The 19,535-nt window shown below is 38.5% G+C and overlaps 1 protein-coding gene across 6 annotated transcripts in view; it reads left to right on the top strand.

The window, feature by feature from the left end:
• Window positions 1–19,535, top strand: part of PRORP (protein only RNase P catalytic subunit) — a 146,636-nt gene that overhangs the window by 38,748 nt on the left and 88,353 nt on the right. For all 6 annotated transcript variants that reach the window (XM_023189617.2, XM_023189620.3, XM_023189619.3 and 3 more), the window contains one exon: window positions 12,382–12,489. In XM_023189617.2, the coding sequence (XP_023045385.1) occupies window positions 12,382–12,489 (108 nt within the window). The remainder of the gene's footprint in view (window positions 1–12,381; window positions 12,490–19,535) is intronic.

Raw genomic sequence — 19,535 nt, 5'->3', positions numbered from 1 at the left:
TTATTTTGCTATACAGAGTCTCTTTAATTAGTTAATTAATTAGGTCCCACTTGTCAATTTTTGTTTTTGTTGCAGTTGCTCTTGGGGACTTAACCAAAAATTCTTTGCCAAGGCTGAAGTCAAGAAGGGTATTTCCTAGGTTTTCTTCTAGGATTTTTATAGTTTGAGGGTTTACATTTAAATCTTTAATCCATCTTGAGTTAATTTTGATATGTGGTGAAAGTTAAGGGTCCAGTTTCATTCTGCTACATATAACTAGCCAGTTATCCCAGCACCATTTATTGAATAGGAATTCCTTTCCCCATTGCTTGTTTTTGTTGGCCTTGTCGAAAATCAGGTGTATGTAAGTGTACAGCTTTGTTTCTGAGTTTTCTGTTCTGTTCCATTGGTCTATATGTCTGTTTTTGTACCAGTATGAGGCTGCAGAGAAAGGGGAATGCTTATACACTGTTGATGGGATGTAAATTAGTTCAGCCACTGTGGAAAGCAGCCTGGAGATTTCTCAAATAACTTAAAACAGAGCAACCATTTAACTCAGCAATCCCACTGCTGGGTGTATACCCAAAGGGAAATGGATCATTATACCAAAAAGACACATCCACTCATATGTGCATTGCTGCGCTACTCACAATAGCAAAGACATGGAATCAACCTAGTGCCAATCAGTGGTGGATTGGATAAAGAAAATGTGGTACTATACACCATGGAATACTACGCAACCATAAAAAAGAACAAAGTCATGTCCTTTGCAGCAACATGGATGGAGCTGGAGGCCATAATCCTAAACAAATTAATTAAGGAAGAGAAAAGCAGATACTGCAAGTTCTTATAAATGGGAGCTAAACATTGAGCATACACGGGCATAAACATGGCAACAACAGACACTGCACACTGCTAGAGGGGGTGGGGTGTGGTTTGAAAAGCTACCTACTGGGTACTGTGTTCACTACCTGGGTACAGTATACCCACATAACAAACCTCCACATGGATCCCTTGTATCTGAAACAAAAGTTGAAATACTAAAATAAATAAAAATAAGGAAAAAAGAAAAATACTTCATTATGTGTCTGGAATTGGTGGGTTCTTGGTCTCACTGACTTCAAGAATGAAGCCACAGACCCTCACGGTGAGTGTTACAGTTCTTAAAGATGGTGCGTCCAGAGTTTGTACCTTCAGACATTTAGACGTGTCTGGAGCTTCTTCCTTCTGGTGGGTTCGTGGTCTCACTGTCAGGAGTGAAGCTGCAGACCTTCCTGTTGAGTGGTGCAGCTCATAAAGCCAGTGTGGACCCAGAGTGAGCAGCAGCAAGATTTATTGCAAAGAGCAAAAGAATAAAGCTTCCACACTGTGGAAGGGGACCCAAGGAGGTTGCTGCTGACTGGCTGGGGCAGCCTGCTTTTATTCTCTTATCTGGCCCCACCCATATTCTGCTGATTGGTCCACTTTACAGAGAGCTGATTGGTCCGTTTTGACAGAGTGCTGATTGGTGTGTTTACAAACCCTGAGCTAGATGCAGAGTGCTGATTGGTGCATTTACAATCCTTGAGCTAGACACAGAGTCACAGAGTGCTGATTGGTGCACATACAGTCCTCCAGCTAGATATAAAAGTTCTCCAAGTCCCCATCTGGTTCAGGAGCCCAGCTGGCTTCACCCAGTAGATCCTGCACTAGGGCTGCGAGCTGCCTGCCAGTCCCAAGCCGCACCTGCACTCCTCAGCCCTTGGGCTGTGGATGGGACTGGTGTGGGACTGGTGGCCACTGAGCAGGAGTTGGTGCCCGGTTTAGGGAGGCTCAGGCCTTGCGGGAGCCCACCGCAGGTGGAGGAGCTCAGACATGGGGGGCTGCAGGTCCCAAGCCCTGCCCCAAGGGGAGGCAGCTAGGGCCAGGTGAGAATTTGAGTGCCGCTCTGGCGGGCGGCACTGCTGGGGGACCCGAGGCAGCCTCTGCAGCTACTGGCCCAGATGCTAAGCCCCTCACTGCCCTGGGCCGCCCTGCTTGCTGGCCGCTCTGTGTGCAGGGCCGGGGGAGCCTGCACCCATGCCTGCGGGAACTCATAGGGGCCCCGGAGCGCAGCCCCGGTTCCCACCTGCGCATCTCCCTCCACACCTCCCCACAAGCAGAGGGAGGAGGCTCTGGCCTCAGCCATCTCAGAGAGGGGCTCCCACGGTGCCGTGGCGGGCTGAAGGGCTCCTCAAGTGCCGCCAGAGTGGAAGCCAAGGCCGGTGGCCGAGGAGGTGCAGAGAGTGAGGGCTGCTAGCACATTGTCACCTCTCAATTAGACGTATCCAGGTGAAATACCATTAGTCCTTATTAGTCTCTTTTGGGGAGGGAGTAGGGGAGTGGGGGTGATGTATCTCCTTAAATAAAATAGGGAGACCACATCAAAGAAAGTAGGATTTCTAAGCCAAAAAACTCATGAAGGGCATTTGCAAAGTTTCTTTCCCATTGTTTGCAGGTACCTTGCAGGAAAGGGCAGCAGTCTTGATTGGCATGCCTTGCTTAAGAATACAGGGCACACTACTGAAATATACTGTATAGGAAGAAGGAAATACTATTATAGTGCATGTGCCAAGAGGTTTAGGCCCCATGTGTAAACTACTCCATGATCCTTAAATGTAGTTGTTTTGATGTCTTCGGGTTTTTGGGATTTCTAGCTTGAATTTCTTAGTTTTGAGATGGGGTCTTACTATGTTGCCCAGGCTGACCTGGAACCCCCGGGCTCCAGCAATCTTCCTGCCTCAGCCTGCTGAGTAGCTGGGGTCCAGCTTGATTTTTGTTGCTCTGAGGGATAGTACAAGAGAATGAACTTCTGGATTTTGAACCCCAAGTTCACCATTTACTAGTTAGGTGATCTGCTTAACTTCCCTGTGCTCTGTTCTCCTAATCTGTTAAGTGGGAAAAATGATAATATCTACCTCATACCATTGTTTCAGCAATAAGAAAGTTAGTATATGTAAAGCACTTAGAATTTTTGTTTCTTAATAGCATTGTGATCTACATGGCACATGGAAAGCACTATGTAAGTTTATGGTATTATTTGACTTGGAAGTGTGTAGGATTTTTTTCTTTAACCTCACAATTAAAAATTTTGTGGGAATGTGATTAGGTGATTTTTTTCATTGTTTCCCTGAATTTCATGTCATGTGTCCTTTAAAATGTAAGGTTTTTTTTGGAGACAGAGTCTTGCTGTGTTGCCCAGTCTGGAGTGCAGTGGCACAATCTTGGCTCACTGCAACCTCTACCTCCTGGGTTCAAGCAATTCTCCTGCCTCAGCCTCCTGGGTAGTTGAAATGACAGGCGCTGGCCACTACACCCAGCTAATTTTTGTATTTTTTGTAGAGACAAGGTTTTACCATCTTGGCCAGTCTGGTCTTGAACTTCTGGCCTCAAGTGATCCACCCACCTCAGCCTCCCAAAGTGCTGGGATTACAGGTATGAGCCACTGTACCCAGCCAAAATGTAGATATTTTTTATTCTTGAAGTTTTATTTTTAAAAAAAAATTATTTTTGTTTTGATTTATTCCTTGAGAACACCCTTTTGAGGCTTAAAAGTTGGATCTCTGTTCTCTGTCCCTCATACCTATAATGTTCTTTCTCTTAACATTCTTTTTCTTCTTTTCTTCTGCACTGAAGTAGAATTTCTCAAAATTTGTGCTGCATTTCATGAAATCCATGTTCTAGTATATTAGTTCTAATCTTTACTGCTTTCAAAGCATATTTAAATTCTGTTGTTGCATTTTTTTCATTTCTATTTTATTTTTGGATCTCTTTGCATCTGTTGCTATTCTCTCCTTAAAGCTTATTGCTCTTTCTTCATAGATACAACCAAATTTGTCCTCTTCTTCTCTTCTTTGAGGGATCCAGGCAGAGGTCTTCTAAATTCTGAATTGTATTTGAGTTTCAGAACATGCTTTTATCTGAATCTTTTTTTCTTTTTTTTTTTTTGAGACGGAGTCTCACTGTCGCCAGGCTGGAGTGCAGTGGTGCAATCTCAGCTCACTGCAACCTCTGCCTCTGGGGTTCAAGCGATTCTCCTGCCTCAGCCTCCCAAGTAGCTGGGACTACAGGTGTGTGCCACCATGCCCAGATAATTTTTTTGGTATTTTTAGTAGAGACAGGGTTTCACCATGTTGAACAGGATAGTCTTGATCTCTTGACCTTGTGATCCGCCCGCCTTGGCCTCCCGAAGTGCTGGGATTACAGGCATGAGCCACTGCACCTGGCCTATCTGAATCTTTAAGGCAAAACTCCTAACAAATGTTGCTGTATCTTTCATTGGCCTGTGATGGATTTTTTCACCCTATTGAATTATCCTTGAGAAAAGAGATCCATTAATGCCCAGCATATGCCATTAGGTAGATGGGCAGAGTGTACTTACCCCTTCATTGTCCTTTTGGATGCTGGCAGTTTCCACCTTTTGGATCTAGACTCATCAGGATATTAGTCCAGTTTATCTGGTAAGCTGCATGAAGATGGGGCATTTTCCCACTCTGGCTTATCGAGTCAGATGCGGTTTATAATTCTCCTCTGAACAGCATATGACAGATTATTCCTTGGTGTCATGTACTTGTCTTACCTCACTTTCAGTCCCATTACCTGCTTATACCACTCCTCTTTAGATGATGAAGTGTCCAAAGATGCTGTGTTCTCCTAACTCTCCTGCCTTGAAGGTTAATTACTTAATTAGGATAGAAGAAAACAGCTAATGGGCCACCTGGATTGAGTGGTAAAGGAAACTTGTTTGAGAGATGTTTGACATGTGGTAAGGAGACCATCACCGTTTTTTCTGTTTAATGCAGCCCTTGTTCCTGAAATTGAGTTAAAGTATTTTTCCTGCTTTACTTTGAGTCACCTCTACTCTTTTTTGTCTCCAAAACTGGAGAAATGCGCTAAGATAGTTTGTCTCCATAAATTACCATTGATTACCATTGGTCATTTGGTTAGGAGAACTCTCCCAAACTTCTCTTTAGTTTACAGTACTGTTGTTGCCAGTTTAAAATTTCTCTAGCCTCAGTATTAGTTGTTAGGTTGCAATGATACTTTTTAGCCATGTGGCTTCATTTTCATTAGGGCAGTCATGTTAATGTTCTTATTTAGGATCGACTTCTATGGTTTAAAGAATGCACAGGAAGTAATTAGATACAGAGATGCATTTTTTATTGTTGTTCCCATGTTAAGAGCACTGCTTCCAACCAAAATAGCTGGTATTCCCCTGTTTTTCCACATCTACTATGACTAAAGCTAGTTTCTTTAAAAAGACCTTTCTCACTTAATATCCTACTCTAGCAACTAAGAAGAAATAAGTGGAAAACAATAATGCATACTCAAAACTTTACATAAAAAGCAGTGATTGTCACATGTTAACTATATCCATGTACTGCAGACACAGATAATATTTTCTAAGGATTAGAAGAAAGGGAGTGTTAAAGCAACTGGCTTTACCACCACATTCTTCCCCCGTTCCTTCTTTAGTTAATAGACACTTGAATTGTTTTCAGTGTTTGGCAATTAAGAATAAAGCCACTGTTAACATTCAATATAAATCTTTGTGTGGATGTGTATTTTCATATTTCTCCTGCAAATACTCATAAATGGGACTGCTCAGTTTTGTGATAAATATATGCTTAACTTTGTAAGAAACTGCTGAATTATTTTCCAAAGTAGTTGTACCCTCCTGCATTCCCACGAGCAATGTTTGAAAAGTCCATTTGCTCCACATACTTGTCATGGGTCAGTCTTTTTATTTTCGGCCATGCTAGTGGGTGTATAATGATATCTTGCTATGGTTTTAAATTTGCATTTTCCTAAAGACTAAGGATGTTGAGTATTTTATAATAGTTATTGGACCAAAGGTTATTGTTATCATCTTTGTAACATTGATATGATAAGATTATCTAATCGAGAGTTGATACTCAGGTTTTGTCACTTGTCCCAACAATGTCCTTAACAAGCTTTTCCTTCCTCTAGATCCAAACTATGACCACACATTGGGTTTAGTTGTCATGTTTCTTTGGTCTCTTTTAATCTCAGTTTTCTTTGTCTTTCTTGGACCTCAACTTAAAAAATAATAATAATAATAAAGCATAGGCCTATTATTTTGTAACATGTCTCTCGATTTGGGTTTATCTGATATTTCCTTATGATAAGATTTGGGTTGGCATTTTTGGCAAGAATGTTACAAAAATTATGTTGTAACCTTTTCAAGGGCATTGTATCAAGGGCCCCACCTGTGAATATTAATGATGACTTTATATGTTGCCCAAGAAATTTATGCCTATTCTGATGTTGCTAAGAATTTTCCTGTTTTCTTCTAGAATTTTCATAGTTTTGGCTTTTAGGTTTATGACCTATTTAGAAATATTTTTTGTGTGTGAAGTGAAATAGGGATTGAGGTTCATTCTTTTTTTTTTCCCCAACATTTTGCCTTATTAGGTTTTCCTATTTCTTTTATTTCTGCTTATTATTATTCTACTTTCTTTGAAATTTAATTTGCTCTTCTTTTTCTACCTTTTTAAGTTGAAAACTTAGGTCAATTTTTATGACCTTTCTTCTTTTTATGTAAGTATTTAAAGCTATATATTTCTTGCTACGTACTAGTACACTGCATCCCCTGAGTTTTGATGTGTAATTTTTATTATCACTTAGTTCAAAATATTTCCTAATTCCCTTTGTAATTTTTTTTTGATCCTCGGGTTATGAAGAATTGTATTTAGGAATATTTGCGGCTTTTATAGATATTTTACTGCTATTGGTTTTTTGTTTAAGTGTGTGTGTGTATGTGTGTATGTGTGTATCAGCAAATATACTCTTTAAGATCTCAGTATTTTGAAATGTATTGAAACTTATTTTATGGTTAGTCTATTCTCATACTGCTATAAAGAACTGCCTGAGCCTGGGTAAATTTACAAAGAAAAGAGATTTAATTGACTCAAGGTTGTGCATGGCTGGGGAGGCCTTAGGAAACTTACAATGATGGCAGAAGGGGAAGCAGGCACGTCTTACATGGCAGCAGGCAAGAGAGCATGTGAGAGCACAGGAAAAACTACCATTTATAAAACCTTCAGATCTCATGAGAATTCACTCACTATCATGAGAACATCATGGAAGAAACCACCCCCATAATCTAATCACTTTTTACCAGGTCTCTCCTTCAATACCTGGGATTACAATTCAAGGTGAGATTTGGGTGGGGACACAAAGCCGAACCATGTCAATGGCCTAGCTTGTGGTCTGTCTGGGTAGATGTTCCATGTGCACTTGAAAAGGAATATGTAGTCTGCTATTGTTGGGCATTGTGTCCTACAGATACAGATTTGTTTTCTAAGTCCTTACTGATTTTTACCTACTTGTTCAATCAATTATGCAAATAAAGTATTGAAATCTCCATCTGTAATTGTAGATTTACCTATTCCTCCTTTGTTCTGTCAGCTTTTCCTTTATCCACATCTTGAAGCTCTATTCTTATGACTTTGATGTATTGATCCTGTCATCATTATGAAATGTCCCTTCTTTTTGTAGTATTCCTTTTCTTCCAAGTATATTTTGTCTAACATTAGTGTCACCATTCCAAGTTTCTTAAACTTACTGATGCATGATACATATTTTTCCCTACTTTTCACTTCCCACTTATTCTGTATTAAAGATAAGTACATCTATTATAGATAGCATTTTTTATAAGGTTGGATTTAAACATTTTATTTTGCTATTTGTCCCAGATGGGTCTGCTTTTTGTTCTTCAGTTTCTCCTTTCATGTCTCCTTTTGGGTTAATCCAATTTCTTTTAATTTTTCATTTAATTCATCTATTGGCTTTTATCTATACCTTTCTACTTTTTTTTTTTAACTTTTTAAAAATTTTATCAGCTCTGGCCTACAGATCTACATTATTTTTTAAATGTACAATTTGAACTTTACAATCTGAATCCTTAACTTAATTCAGTCTACTTAGAATTTATATTGAACCATTTCACATGAAATATCAGAACATTATAGCAATAGGATTCCATTTACCACTTCCTGGTCTTTGTGCTATTGTTTTATTGTAGCTTAAAACATATGTTACATCTATATATGTTTTAAGCCCTATAATGTAGTGCTGTGATAAGCTTTGCTTTAAGTAGTCATATGTCTTTTAAAGAAATTAAAAGAGGAAAAAGTATATTCTTTTTTATAAATACCCACATCTTTATCATTTTATTTTTGGTGTTTTTTCATTTCTTCCAAGTCTAGCTTTTCATCTGATATTATTTCCCCAGCCTGAAGAAATTGCTTTAGCATTTCTTTCTTTCTTTTCTTTTCCTTTCTTTTCTTTTCTTTTCTTTTTTTTTTTTTGTGACAGAGTTTCACTCTTGTTGCTCAGGCTGGAGTGTAATGGCTTAATCTCAGCTCACCACAACCTCTGCCTCCCGGATTCAAGCAATTCTCCTGCCTCAGGCTCCCGAGTAGCTGGGATTACAGGCATGTGCCACCACACCCAGCTAATTTTGTATTTTCAGTAGAGGTGGAGTTTCTCCATGTTCGTCAGGCAGGTCTTGAACTCCCAACCTCAGGTGATCCGCCCGCCTCGGCCTCCCAAAGTGCTGGGATTACAAGCATGAGCCACTGCGCCCAGGCTTCTTTCTTTTTTGTAGAGACAGTATCTTGCTATGTTGCCTAGGCTGGTTTTGAATTCCTGACCTCAAGTGATCCTCCTACCTGGGCCTCTCAAAATGCTGGGATTACAGGCATAAGCCACGGTACTGGCCAGCTTTAGTGTTCCTTATGTTGCAGGCTTGCTGGTGATGAATTCTCTGTTTTCATTTACCTGAATATATCTTTATTTCACCTTAATTTTTTTTGGCCTCAATTTTTAAAGGATATTTTTACTAGATACAGAATTGTGGATTGAAAGCAGTTTTGTGGTGGTGTTATTTTATTTGTTGTCTGTCATCCTTTTAAAGATGTTCTCTGGCCCCATTGTGTCTGATGAGAACTAAACTGTCATTTGTATTATTATTCCTTTTTATGTAATGTATCCTTTTTTTCTGACTGATTTTAAGGTTTTTCTCTTTTTGATTTTCATCAGTTTTACTATGATGTGCCTAGTTATAGTTTTACTTTGGTTTTCTTTGTGTATATTCTGCTTTGAATTTGCTCTGCTTCTTGGGCAAGTTATGTATTTCATCAAATTTGGGGATGTTTTGGCCATTCAAATACTTTTTACTGCTCTGTCCTTTCTATCTTCTCCTTCTGGACTGTAATTACACATGTTAATCTGTTTGATATTGTACCACAGGTTACTGAGACCCAATTCAGCTTTTTGTTTTCATTAAATTGTATAATTTTTTGTTGCTCTGCCTTTCATGTTCACTGACTGTTTCTTCTGCCATCTCCAATCTGCTGTTAAATCCATCCTATGAATATTTTATTTCACATTTGTGGTTTTTGGTTCTATAATGTTCATTTTGTTAATTTTTCTAGTTTACAGTCTCTGTGGAGATTTTCTTTCTTTGCATTCATTATGACTATATTTACCTTTACTTTTTTTTTTTGAGATGGAGTTTCACTCTGTTGCCCAGGCTGGAGCACAGTGGTACAATCTTGGCTCACTGCAAGCTTCGCCTCCCAGGTTCAAGTGATTCTCCTGCCTCAGCCTCCCAAATCGCTGGGATTACAGGTGCGTGCCACCACGCCTGACTAATTTTTGTAATTTTAGTAGAGACAGGGTTTCACCATGTTGGCCAGGCTGGTCTTGAACTCCTGACCTCAGGTGATCCACCTGCCTCAGCCTCCCAAAGTGCTGGAATTACAGGCATAATTCTTGATTATATTTGCAATAGTTACTTTATAGTTCTTATCTGCTAACTCAAGCATCTACACTTTGGATTGGTTTCCCTCTTTCTTTTTTTTTTTTTTTTTTGAGGCAGAGTCTCACTCTGTCACCAGGCTGGAGTGCAGTTGCACGATCTCAGCTCACTGCAACCTTTGCCTCCCGGGTTCAAGCAATTCTCCTGCCTTAGCCTCCCAAGTAGCTGGGACTACAGGTGCGCGCCACCATGGCCAGCTAATTTTTTATTTTTAAGTTAATTTTTTTACTTTTAGTAGAGATGGGGTTTCACCATGTTGGCCAGGATGGTCTTGATCTCTTGACCTCGTGATCCGCCTGCCTCGGCCTCCCAAAGTGCTGGGATTACAGGTGTGAGCCACTGTGCCCAGCCAGTTTCATTTTTGTTTTTGGAGATGGAGTTTCTCTCTGTTGCCAAAACTGGAATGCAGTGGCATGATCTTGGCTAATTGCAACCTACGCTTCCCGAGATCAAGTGATTCTCTTGCCTTAGCTTCCTGAGTAGCTAGGATTACAGGCATGCAGTACCATGCCCAGCTAATTTTTGTATTTTTGGTAGAGATGAGGTTTCACCATGTTGGCCAGGCTGGTCTTAAACTCCTGACGTCAAGTGATCCACCCACCTCAGCCTCCCAAAGTACTGGGATTACAGGCTTGAGCCACTGTGCCCAGCTCAGTTTGGTTTATTTTGAATCCCTTTTTTCTTGACTGTGTGGATCACATGTTTGTATTTTTTATGTTTATTAATTTTTAATTGTGTATCAGACATTGTAAATGACACATTGCAGAGGCTTTAGAGATTATCTATGTTTGTCTGGAAATTACTGATTTTTTGCTAATATAGTAGGCTGTTAAAGTTCTTTAGACTTAGTCTCCAAACTATCTCCCTTGCAGTGGGTAGCAGCTGAGATCTCTGCTTAGGTCTTTTAAGTCTTTCAGCTGTTGCTTTTTTGCTGGGCTCTTTGGAATCTTCTCCAAGCATGTGCAGATCATGTTTTACCCAAGAATTTGAGGAGATTTATGTGCAAATTTTGTGGTTTTATCCTTTCTAGGATTCCCCATCATTTTCCAGCCTCTGGTTGCCCCAAACTCTGTCTTCTCTATCCTCAAATCAGTAAGTTCTGCAGCTTTCTGCTTGATTTCCAGTTGTTCCTGCTGGTCACACTGTCTGGAGATTGCCCACTGACCTAGACAAATTTTACCTGGTATAATTCCCTTCTTTTCTTTACTTTATTTTCCCAAATATAGTGGCATTAAAAAAAAACAACCCTTTATTACTATTATTATTATTGTTCTCTCTCATGGTTCTAGGGGTTAATGAGACTTCGTTGATGGTTCTTGCTTGGGTCTCCTATGGTTGTAATAAAATAGGGGCTAGGGGTCATCTTGAAATCCCCCTCAGTCTTATCGGTGTGGTAATTGATGCTAGCTGGCTGTTGGCTGGGATTCCGTTGGACTGTCAGATGGAACACTTACATGTAACATCTACTTGGGCATTCTCAGGATGGCTGGTTTCCAAGAGCAAGCATCCTGAGAGTGAGAGCCAGATGAATGCTGTATTATCTTTTATTTCCTAGCCTCAGAAATCACATAATGTCACTTCTGCCACATCCCATTCATTGAGGCAGTTACAAAGGAGAGCCCATATTCAAGCACAGGGTATTAGACACCACCTTTTGAGAGGGGAGTGTCAACTAATTTTCAGACAGATTTTAAAACTACCAAACCTTTCAAATGTCATGTCCTCTCCAGTTTCTGCCTGCCTTTGCTCATTCTTTGGTACTTTCAAATCGTTGGGTATTTATCTAGAATTTATATTATTATCTAGTAATCCAATACAAACTATTCCATCATTACCAGAGGTGGAACTCCCTCCCCTCTTTTTTTTCTCCATAGCATTCTCACATTTAATATTATTTACTTATTTACTTGTTTTATTTTGTGCATCCTCCCACTAAGCTCCATTAAGTTGGTTTTATTTTGTTCTGTTTTGTTTTGTTTGTCTCTTTGATAAACTGCTAGGCATATGGTAGGTGCTCAGCAAATATTTGTTGAATTAATGATTGACTGAATCTTTACCTCTCCAAAACAGCCATAAGTAAATAAAAGCTCTTGATGACAAAAGAGGAACTATACGTTTTACAGCCTTGTTCTTTCAGCACAGTTGCAATGGTAGAGTGGCATATCTAAGGTTCACTTCCCCTTGTCTTACAGAACAGGACTTAGAGATTTTGACAGTTCATTCTTATCATAACTATCATATGGGTTAATTTAGAAGTCTAGATAGGCCAGCTGCAGATCAAATGAAATTACATATGAAAGTGCTTGTGAAGTGTAAAGCACTCTAAGATTATAAAGTGTGTTAGATAATTGTTTGCAGTTGCATCCATTAGGCTGGCTTTTTCAGATTTCATTTTGAGAATATTGCATGTGTGTGTGTGTATTTTTAAGGGATGAATATTTTGAATTATCAAACAGTAATAAAGGTTACTGCAGTGTGTTTATAATAAAGTCCTTGCTAAGTTCTTATTAATGTTTTGTCTGACTTTTCTTTATTAGGAACTTAAGAGATTTGAGAACTTCGTAAAATCTTGTCCTCCTTTTGATATTGTCATTGATGGCCTCAATGTTGCCAAAATGTTTCCTAAAGCTCGTGAATCTCAAGTTGTAAGTATACGTTTTACTTTGTTATTCCACATCTCTAGAAACATTTATTGTACTCATTTATGACCTTCTTGGGGCTCTTAGCTTCTCAGTTTTTCTTCCTCTAAAACTAAGGTCCTCAGGGTGCCACAATGACCAACTGCATGCTCCCCTAACATTTTCTATTTTCATCACAAATAAGTTGCTCTTCAAGGCTGGGAGAAAGTGATTAAAAGTGAGGAATTAAAAGAAAGATTGCAATGCAGGGCCAGATTTTCCCGTTTTGTGTAAAACTAACTTTCTCCTGGGTCTCTGCTTTCTCTTTGGGATCACTCTGTCATTTCCCTGTGGGTCATATTCTTATATTTGAAAATTATCAATATACAGTATCAAGAGATATTAATCACTCGTTACTCACATTTGTTTTTTCCAAACGTAGTACGTTCATAAATTAACCTAAGCAGTTTTTTTCTATATGGTAGCCATTTGTCAATTTATAAATGCCCTACTAGTTTCTAATAAGAATACCATTTTTCATAGCAGCAATTAGCAGTTACTTTAATCTCTATTTTGTAGATTAAAAAATTGAGGCTAATTTTGTATAGTAAATCTATAGAAAACAGTCATAATATCAAAATTGGATTGTAGAGAGCTCCTGGGTTTCAGACTTGCGGCTCTTATCACTGGCAATCTATAGCCATTCATCTGTAATTAAACTGTGTCTTAAAAATTGCTGCCACTTGGGGGCACAGTGGCTCACGCCTGTAATCCCAGCACTTTGGGAGGCCGAGGCTGGCAGATCACCTGAGGTCAGGCGTTCGAGACCAGCCTGGCCAACATGGTAAAACCCTGTCTCTACTAAAAATACAAAAATTAGTTGGGCATGGTGGCACATGCCTGTAATCCCAGCTACTTGGGAGGCTGAGGCAGAAGAATTGCTTGAACATGGGAGGCGGAGGTTGTGGTGAACCAAGATCACGCCATTGCACTCCAGCCTGGGCAACAAGAGTGAAACTGTCTCAAAAAAATAAAAAAGTAATGATAAAAGGAATAATAAAATACATATGTATTATTTTTATATTTGAAATTGAAGCCTGTTTAAAATTGAGGAGCCTTAATGGGAAGAATAGAGAAATTTGCTACAGTTAAAAACAAAACAAAACTAAACTAAAAAACACAAACACTGTTAAAAGACAACAAACTGCAAAACGTAAGCCGGGCGTGGTGGGTCACGCCTGTAATCCCAGCACTTTGGGAGGCCGAGGCGGGTGGATTGCCTGAGGTCAGGAGTTCGAGACCAGCCTGGCTAACATGATGAAACCCCATCTCTACTAAAAATACAAAAAAATTAACTGGGTATGGTGGCACATGCCTGTAGTCCCAGCTACTTGGGAGGCTGAGGCAGGAGAATCGCTTGAACCCAGAAGGCAGTGGTTTCAGTGAGCTGAGATCATGCCACTGCACTCCAGCCTGGGCAACAGAGCAAGACTCTGTCTTAAAAAATAAAAAATAAAAAATAAATGTTTACAGTATGTGACAGAGCAAATTTCCTGACTGTATCAGGACTCTTATAAACCTATAAGAAAGAGATGAACCGGCTGGGCATGATGGCTCATGCCTATAATCCCAGCACTTTGGGAGGCCAAGGCGGGTGGGTCACTTGAGGTCAGGAGTTCAAGACCAGCCTGGCCAACATGGTGAAATCCCGTCACTATTAAAAATGCAAAAATTAGCTGGGCATGGTGGCGGGTGCCTGTAATCCCAGCTACTTGGGAGGCTGAGTCAAGAGAATCGCTTGAACCCGGGAGGCAGAGGTTGCAGTGAGCTGAGATCATGCCATTGCACTCCAGCCTGGGTGACAGAGTGAGACTCTATCTTGAAAAGAAAAAAGAAAAAGATGGACCATGCAGTGGAAAAGTGGTTTAACTTTATTCATATTTATAGATACAGAGATTTAAATATTTATCTTCCAGATTGGTAGATATTTAAAAGTTGGTAATATTCAGTGTTTAGAATAGTTTGAAGAGGTAGGAAGGATGGTATCAGTGCAGTATTTTTGGTGGATGATTTGTCTATAACTTTCATCATCTAAAATATTGAAATTCTACTTTCAGGAACTGAAACATAGTAACACTAGTACATAAAGAAATGTATTCAGATATGTTCATTATTGCATTATTGGTAAGCAGAAAAATCTAAACAACCTAAATATCTATCAATCTAAAGCCCAATACATATTTAAATATTCATTTTTGTGAATAAGGTAAACTTATATGTGCTGCTGTGGAACAGTTGTCAGAATGTAAGTGTAAGAAGCAAAATGAAAAACAACATGCTTAGAATTGCTCTACTTGTATTAAAAACAAAGCAAAAAATTACCCATCTATAGATAAATGTTTGTTAGATAAGTTTGCATGTGCATGCCCAAAAAATTTCTAGAAGCTTAACACACACACACACGTGTGTGCACACACGCACAATTTAACAGTGTAGTTACCTTTGGGAATTGGGAATAGAATACTGTATAAGAGAATGAGAGGATTTCTGGTTTTTGTTTACATTTTTTGAATTTTCTTTTACCATGAGTATATATTACTTTAAAATTTTAAAAATATCAGGAAAGGAAAAAGGTTAAAAAGCATTCTTGGTAAATATTTTTAAATAATTTTATAATACTCTGTGTCTTGTGGATATACAATAATTTTTAAGTTATCTCCTTGTTGTTAGACAAATGAGGCTTTCCATTTTTTACTATGATAAGTAATACTTTGGAAGACAACCTCTGTGCATGTTTCATAGGATGTCTTTGGAATAGATTTTCAGAAACAGGACTCTTTAGTCAAAGAGTATGTATATTTTTAAAGATCTCACTATGTATTGCCAAATTGCTTTCCAAAATAATTATAATAATTTATACTACCAGCAAAAGTGTGTAATGGTGCCTAAATATAACACATTTCTTTAAGGTTACTTATTACATGATTGTTTCAGCCACTCACCTATGCCATGAGTCCGCTAAGTGAAAAGGACTGGACGGTTTTTTCCCCATTTTTTAGGTCAAACAGATTTTTTTTAATGTGGGACAAACTTTAATGAAATAGTTCCAGAAAGGGAATATTCTTCATTGTCTTTTATGTCCTTATCTTTCTCTTAATACGTTACCTTTAAGTGTACATAAAGGAAAAATTAGGAATTTGAAGTTCTATAAGTCTTAAGTTTTTTCCATCTTTGAAGAGATTTCCAAATTTTTTTTTTCTGTGGAATGATGTACGTATTATTGATGCTCTTCCTGTAAGCTCTCTGCATTATATGTTACACATTTTTCTCAGTCCTTTTACATTAATGGTTGATTATATATCTAGTATTATTCTCTGTAAGTTCATTAATGAGAAAATAACTTTTTTACATTCATTGTTTAAGGAGTAGCACCATTATCGCATATCTTGATCTCAGAGCCTATAGCTTAAGGGTGATAGAGATTAAGGAACTAAAAAAAGAAAGTTCTAGTTGTGAATGTATTTTATTTTCTCAATTTTCAGATGAATCTTTTTTATATTTTGATTTTTCTGAAGTCTGAGTATATGCTATAATTAATGTCAGTAGAAACTTGCCAGCCACCATGTAGAGATTTATTGGTGGCTATCATTGCCTGAGTGTGTACAAAATTAGCTATATATAGCATATGTCTATTCATCTGTTTGCCACCTCAGTTGAATTAGTTGTATTTGTAGCTCCACACACTGTTACACTGTTTAATTTTAACCTAAATCTTTTTTTTTTTTAAACTTTTGTTTTAGGCTTGGGGGTACATGGGAAGGCTTGTTACATACATAAACATTTGTCAAGGGGGTTTGTTGTACATATTATTTCATCACCCAGGTATTAAGCCCAGTACCCAATAGTTATCTTTTCTGCTCCTGCCCCTTCTCACACACTCCCCATCAAATAGACCCCACTGTCTGTTGTTTCTTTATTTGTGTTCATAAGCTTTTATAATTTACTTCCCACTTATAAGTGAGAACATGTAGTATTTGGATTTCTGTTTCTGCATTAGTTTGCTAAGGGTAATAGGCTCCAGCTCCGTCCACGTTCCTACAAAAGACATGATCTCGTTCTTTTTTTGGCTGCATAGTACTCCATGGTGTATATGTGCCACATTTTCTTTATCCAATCTGTCACTGATGGGCATTTAGGTTGATTCCATGTCTTTGCTATTGTGAATAGTACTGCAGTGAACATTCGTGTGTATGTGTCTTTATGGTAGAATGATTTCTACTCGTCTGCGTATATACCCAGTAATGGGATTGCTGGATTGAATGATAGTTTTGCTTGTAGCTCTTTGAGAAATTGCCATACTGCTTTCCACAATGGTTAAACTCATTTACACTCCCACCAACAGTGTATAAGTGTTCCCTTTTCTCTGCAACCTCACCAGCATGTATTATTTTTTGACTTTTCTTATAATAGCCATTCTGACTGGTGTGAAATGGTATCTCATTGTGATTTTGATTTGCATTTCTCTAATGGTCATTGATGTTGAGCTTTTTTTCATATGCTTGTTGGCCACATGTTTGTCTTCTTTTGTGAAGTGTCTGTTCATGTCCTTTGCCCACTTTTTAATGGGGTTGTTTTTCTCTTGTAAATTTGTAATTTTAACCTAAATCTTAACTTTAAATATTTGCCAAAGGTTTCCTGACAATGTAATAAAAAACAGTGGAAATTGACACTTTTCTAAGACTAAGGTACAGAATTTTAAAGCAAGAAGAGGTTGTTATGACTGATTTTTTTTAATAAAACCATTTTTTTTTAAAACTTTTTTATTATTATTATACTTTAAGTTCTAGGGTACATGTGCATAACGTGCAGGTTTGTTACATATGTATACTTGTGCCATGTTGGTGTGCTGCACCCATCAACTCGTCAGCACCCATCAACTCGTCATTTACATTAGGTATAACTCCCAATGCAATCCCTCCCTCCTCCCCCCTCCCCATGATAGGCCCCGGTGTATGATGTTCCCCTTCCCGAGTCCAAGAGATCTCATTGCTCAGTTCCCACCTATGAGTGAGAACATGCGGTGTTTGGTTTTCTGTTCTTGTGATAGTTTGCTAAGAATGATGGTTTCCAGCTGCCTCCATGTATGACTGATTTTTGCATTTTGAAAAGTTGTCACTGAACCTGCAAACTTCTACCTGCCAATACCTTCCCATAGACATTCAAGCAAAGTTGACTAACTTCCAGAATGGCATAATTCAAAGAAAGAAAAAGCAATAATCAGATGTGAAATACAGGTAAGCTCTAGTATTTTTCAACCTGTCTCAGTGTCATGCTGTTGGTCCTAAAAGTGTTATAAAAATGAAGATGAATAGCACAGGCTCTAAGGAGAGTGGTATGTAATGTGTCACCATGAGGATGTACAGAACTGTTATGGCCAAAAGTGATCTAGAACAAACAGCCTTCAACTCAGATATGAAAGTGTATACTTACATGTTAATTGTGATTCCAAAACAAGGTTATGGTATGGAACTATGTGGATTAATGTATGATTTCGTTGGTTACTGAAATAGTATACTTTTTTGTTTGTTTTTTTGCTTAAAAGTTATTTATTCCTAAATCAATGTTTCATCTTATAGTTTCTGGCATCTTAATAATGAAGAAGTATCATTACAAGATGTGCTAAGTGGAACTGTGGACTATAAAGTCCCTGGGCTCAAGACACCCCCAACCTCAGCCTCCTGAGTAGCTGGGACTACAGACACGTGCCACCATGTCCAGCTAATTTTTGTGTGTGTGTATATATATATATAATTTTTTTTTTTTTGTGGTGACAGAGTTTTGTCATGTTGCCTGGGCTGGTCTTGAACTCCTGGGCTTAAGCAATCTGCCTGCTGTGGCCTCCCAAAGTGTTGGGATTACAGGTATAAACCACCGCGCCAGCTAGATTTTGCTTTTGACACAGTTGGAGACTTGGCCAAGTCATGTCTCAATTCTTTAATGTTGGCTTTTTTTTCTTTTTTATTGAGAAATATAATATTTATATACCATAATATTCACCCTTTTAAAGTGTACAATTTAGTGGTTTTTACTGTATTCATAAAGTTTTGCAATCATCACCACTATCCAATTCCAGGACATTTTCATTTTTCTTGAAGAAACCTCATACCCATTAGCACTAACTCCCAATTTCTTCCTCCCCTTGGTCCCTGGCAACCACTAGTCCTCATTCTGTCTTTTCCTTTTTTCTTTTTTTTTTTTTTTCTTTTGAGACAGGTACTTGTGTTGCCCAAGCTGGAGGGTAAGGGTGCAGTCATGTCTCAGGCTCAAGTGGTCCTCCTGCCTAAGCCTTCCAAGTAGCTAGAACTACAGGCACACACCACAGGCCCAGCTAATTTTATTATTTATTTATTTTTTCATAGAAACAGGGTCTCACTGTGTTGCTCAGGCTGGTCTTGAACTCCTGGCCTCAGGCAGTCCTCCCAAAGTGCTGGGATTACAGGTGTGAGCCACCATGTCCGGCCTTCTTTACATCTTTATGAATTTACCTATTCCAGACATTTCATATTTTCACTTAGCATAGTGTTTCAAAGTTCATCCATTTTGTAGCAGGAATCAGTATTTCATTCCCTTTTATTGCCAAGTCGTATTCCATTGTATGGATATGCCACATTTTTTTCATTCGTTCTGTAGTTGATGGACCTTTGGGTTGTTACCACTTTTTGGCTATTATGAATAATGCTACTATGAACATTTGGGCACAAGTTTTTATGTGGACATAGGTTTTCATTTCTTTTGCCTATGTACCTGGGAGTAGAATTGGTGGGTCATATGGTAACTTTGTGTTTAATCTTTTGAACTTCTCAACTGTTTTCCAAAGCAGCTGCATCATTTTGTATTCTCATCAGCTGTGTATAAAGGTTCCAATGTCTCCACATCCTCACGAACACTTGTTATTTGTCTTTTTGATTGTAGTCCTCCTAGCGGGTGTGAAGTGGTATCTTTTTTTGTTTGTTTTGGTCATGTAAGAAATGCAGGAAGTAGTATCTTTTAGTTTTTTTGGTTTTTTTTTTTTT

This window comes from Piliocolobus tephrosceles, chromosome 6 (genome assembly GCF_002776525.5).
Source record: "Piliocolobus tephrosceles isolate RC106 chromosome 6, ASM277652v3, whole genome shotgun sequence".
Taxonomy (NCBI): domain Eukaryota; kingdom Metazoa; phylum Chordata; class Mammalia; order Primates; family Cercopithecidae; genus Piliocolobus; species Piliocolobus tephrosceles.
The sequence above is the reverse complement of the archived record's forward strand: the minus strand, read 5'-3'. Positions and strand labels throughout refer to the sequence as shown.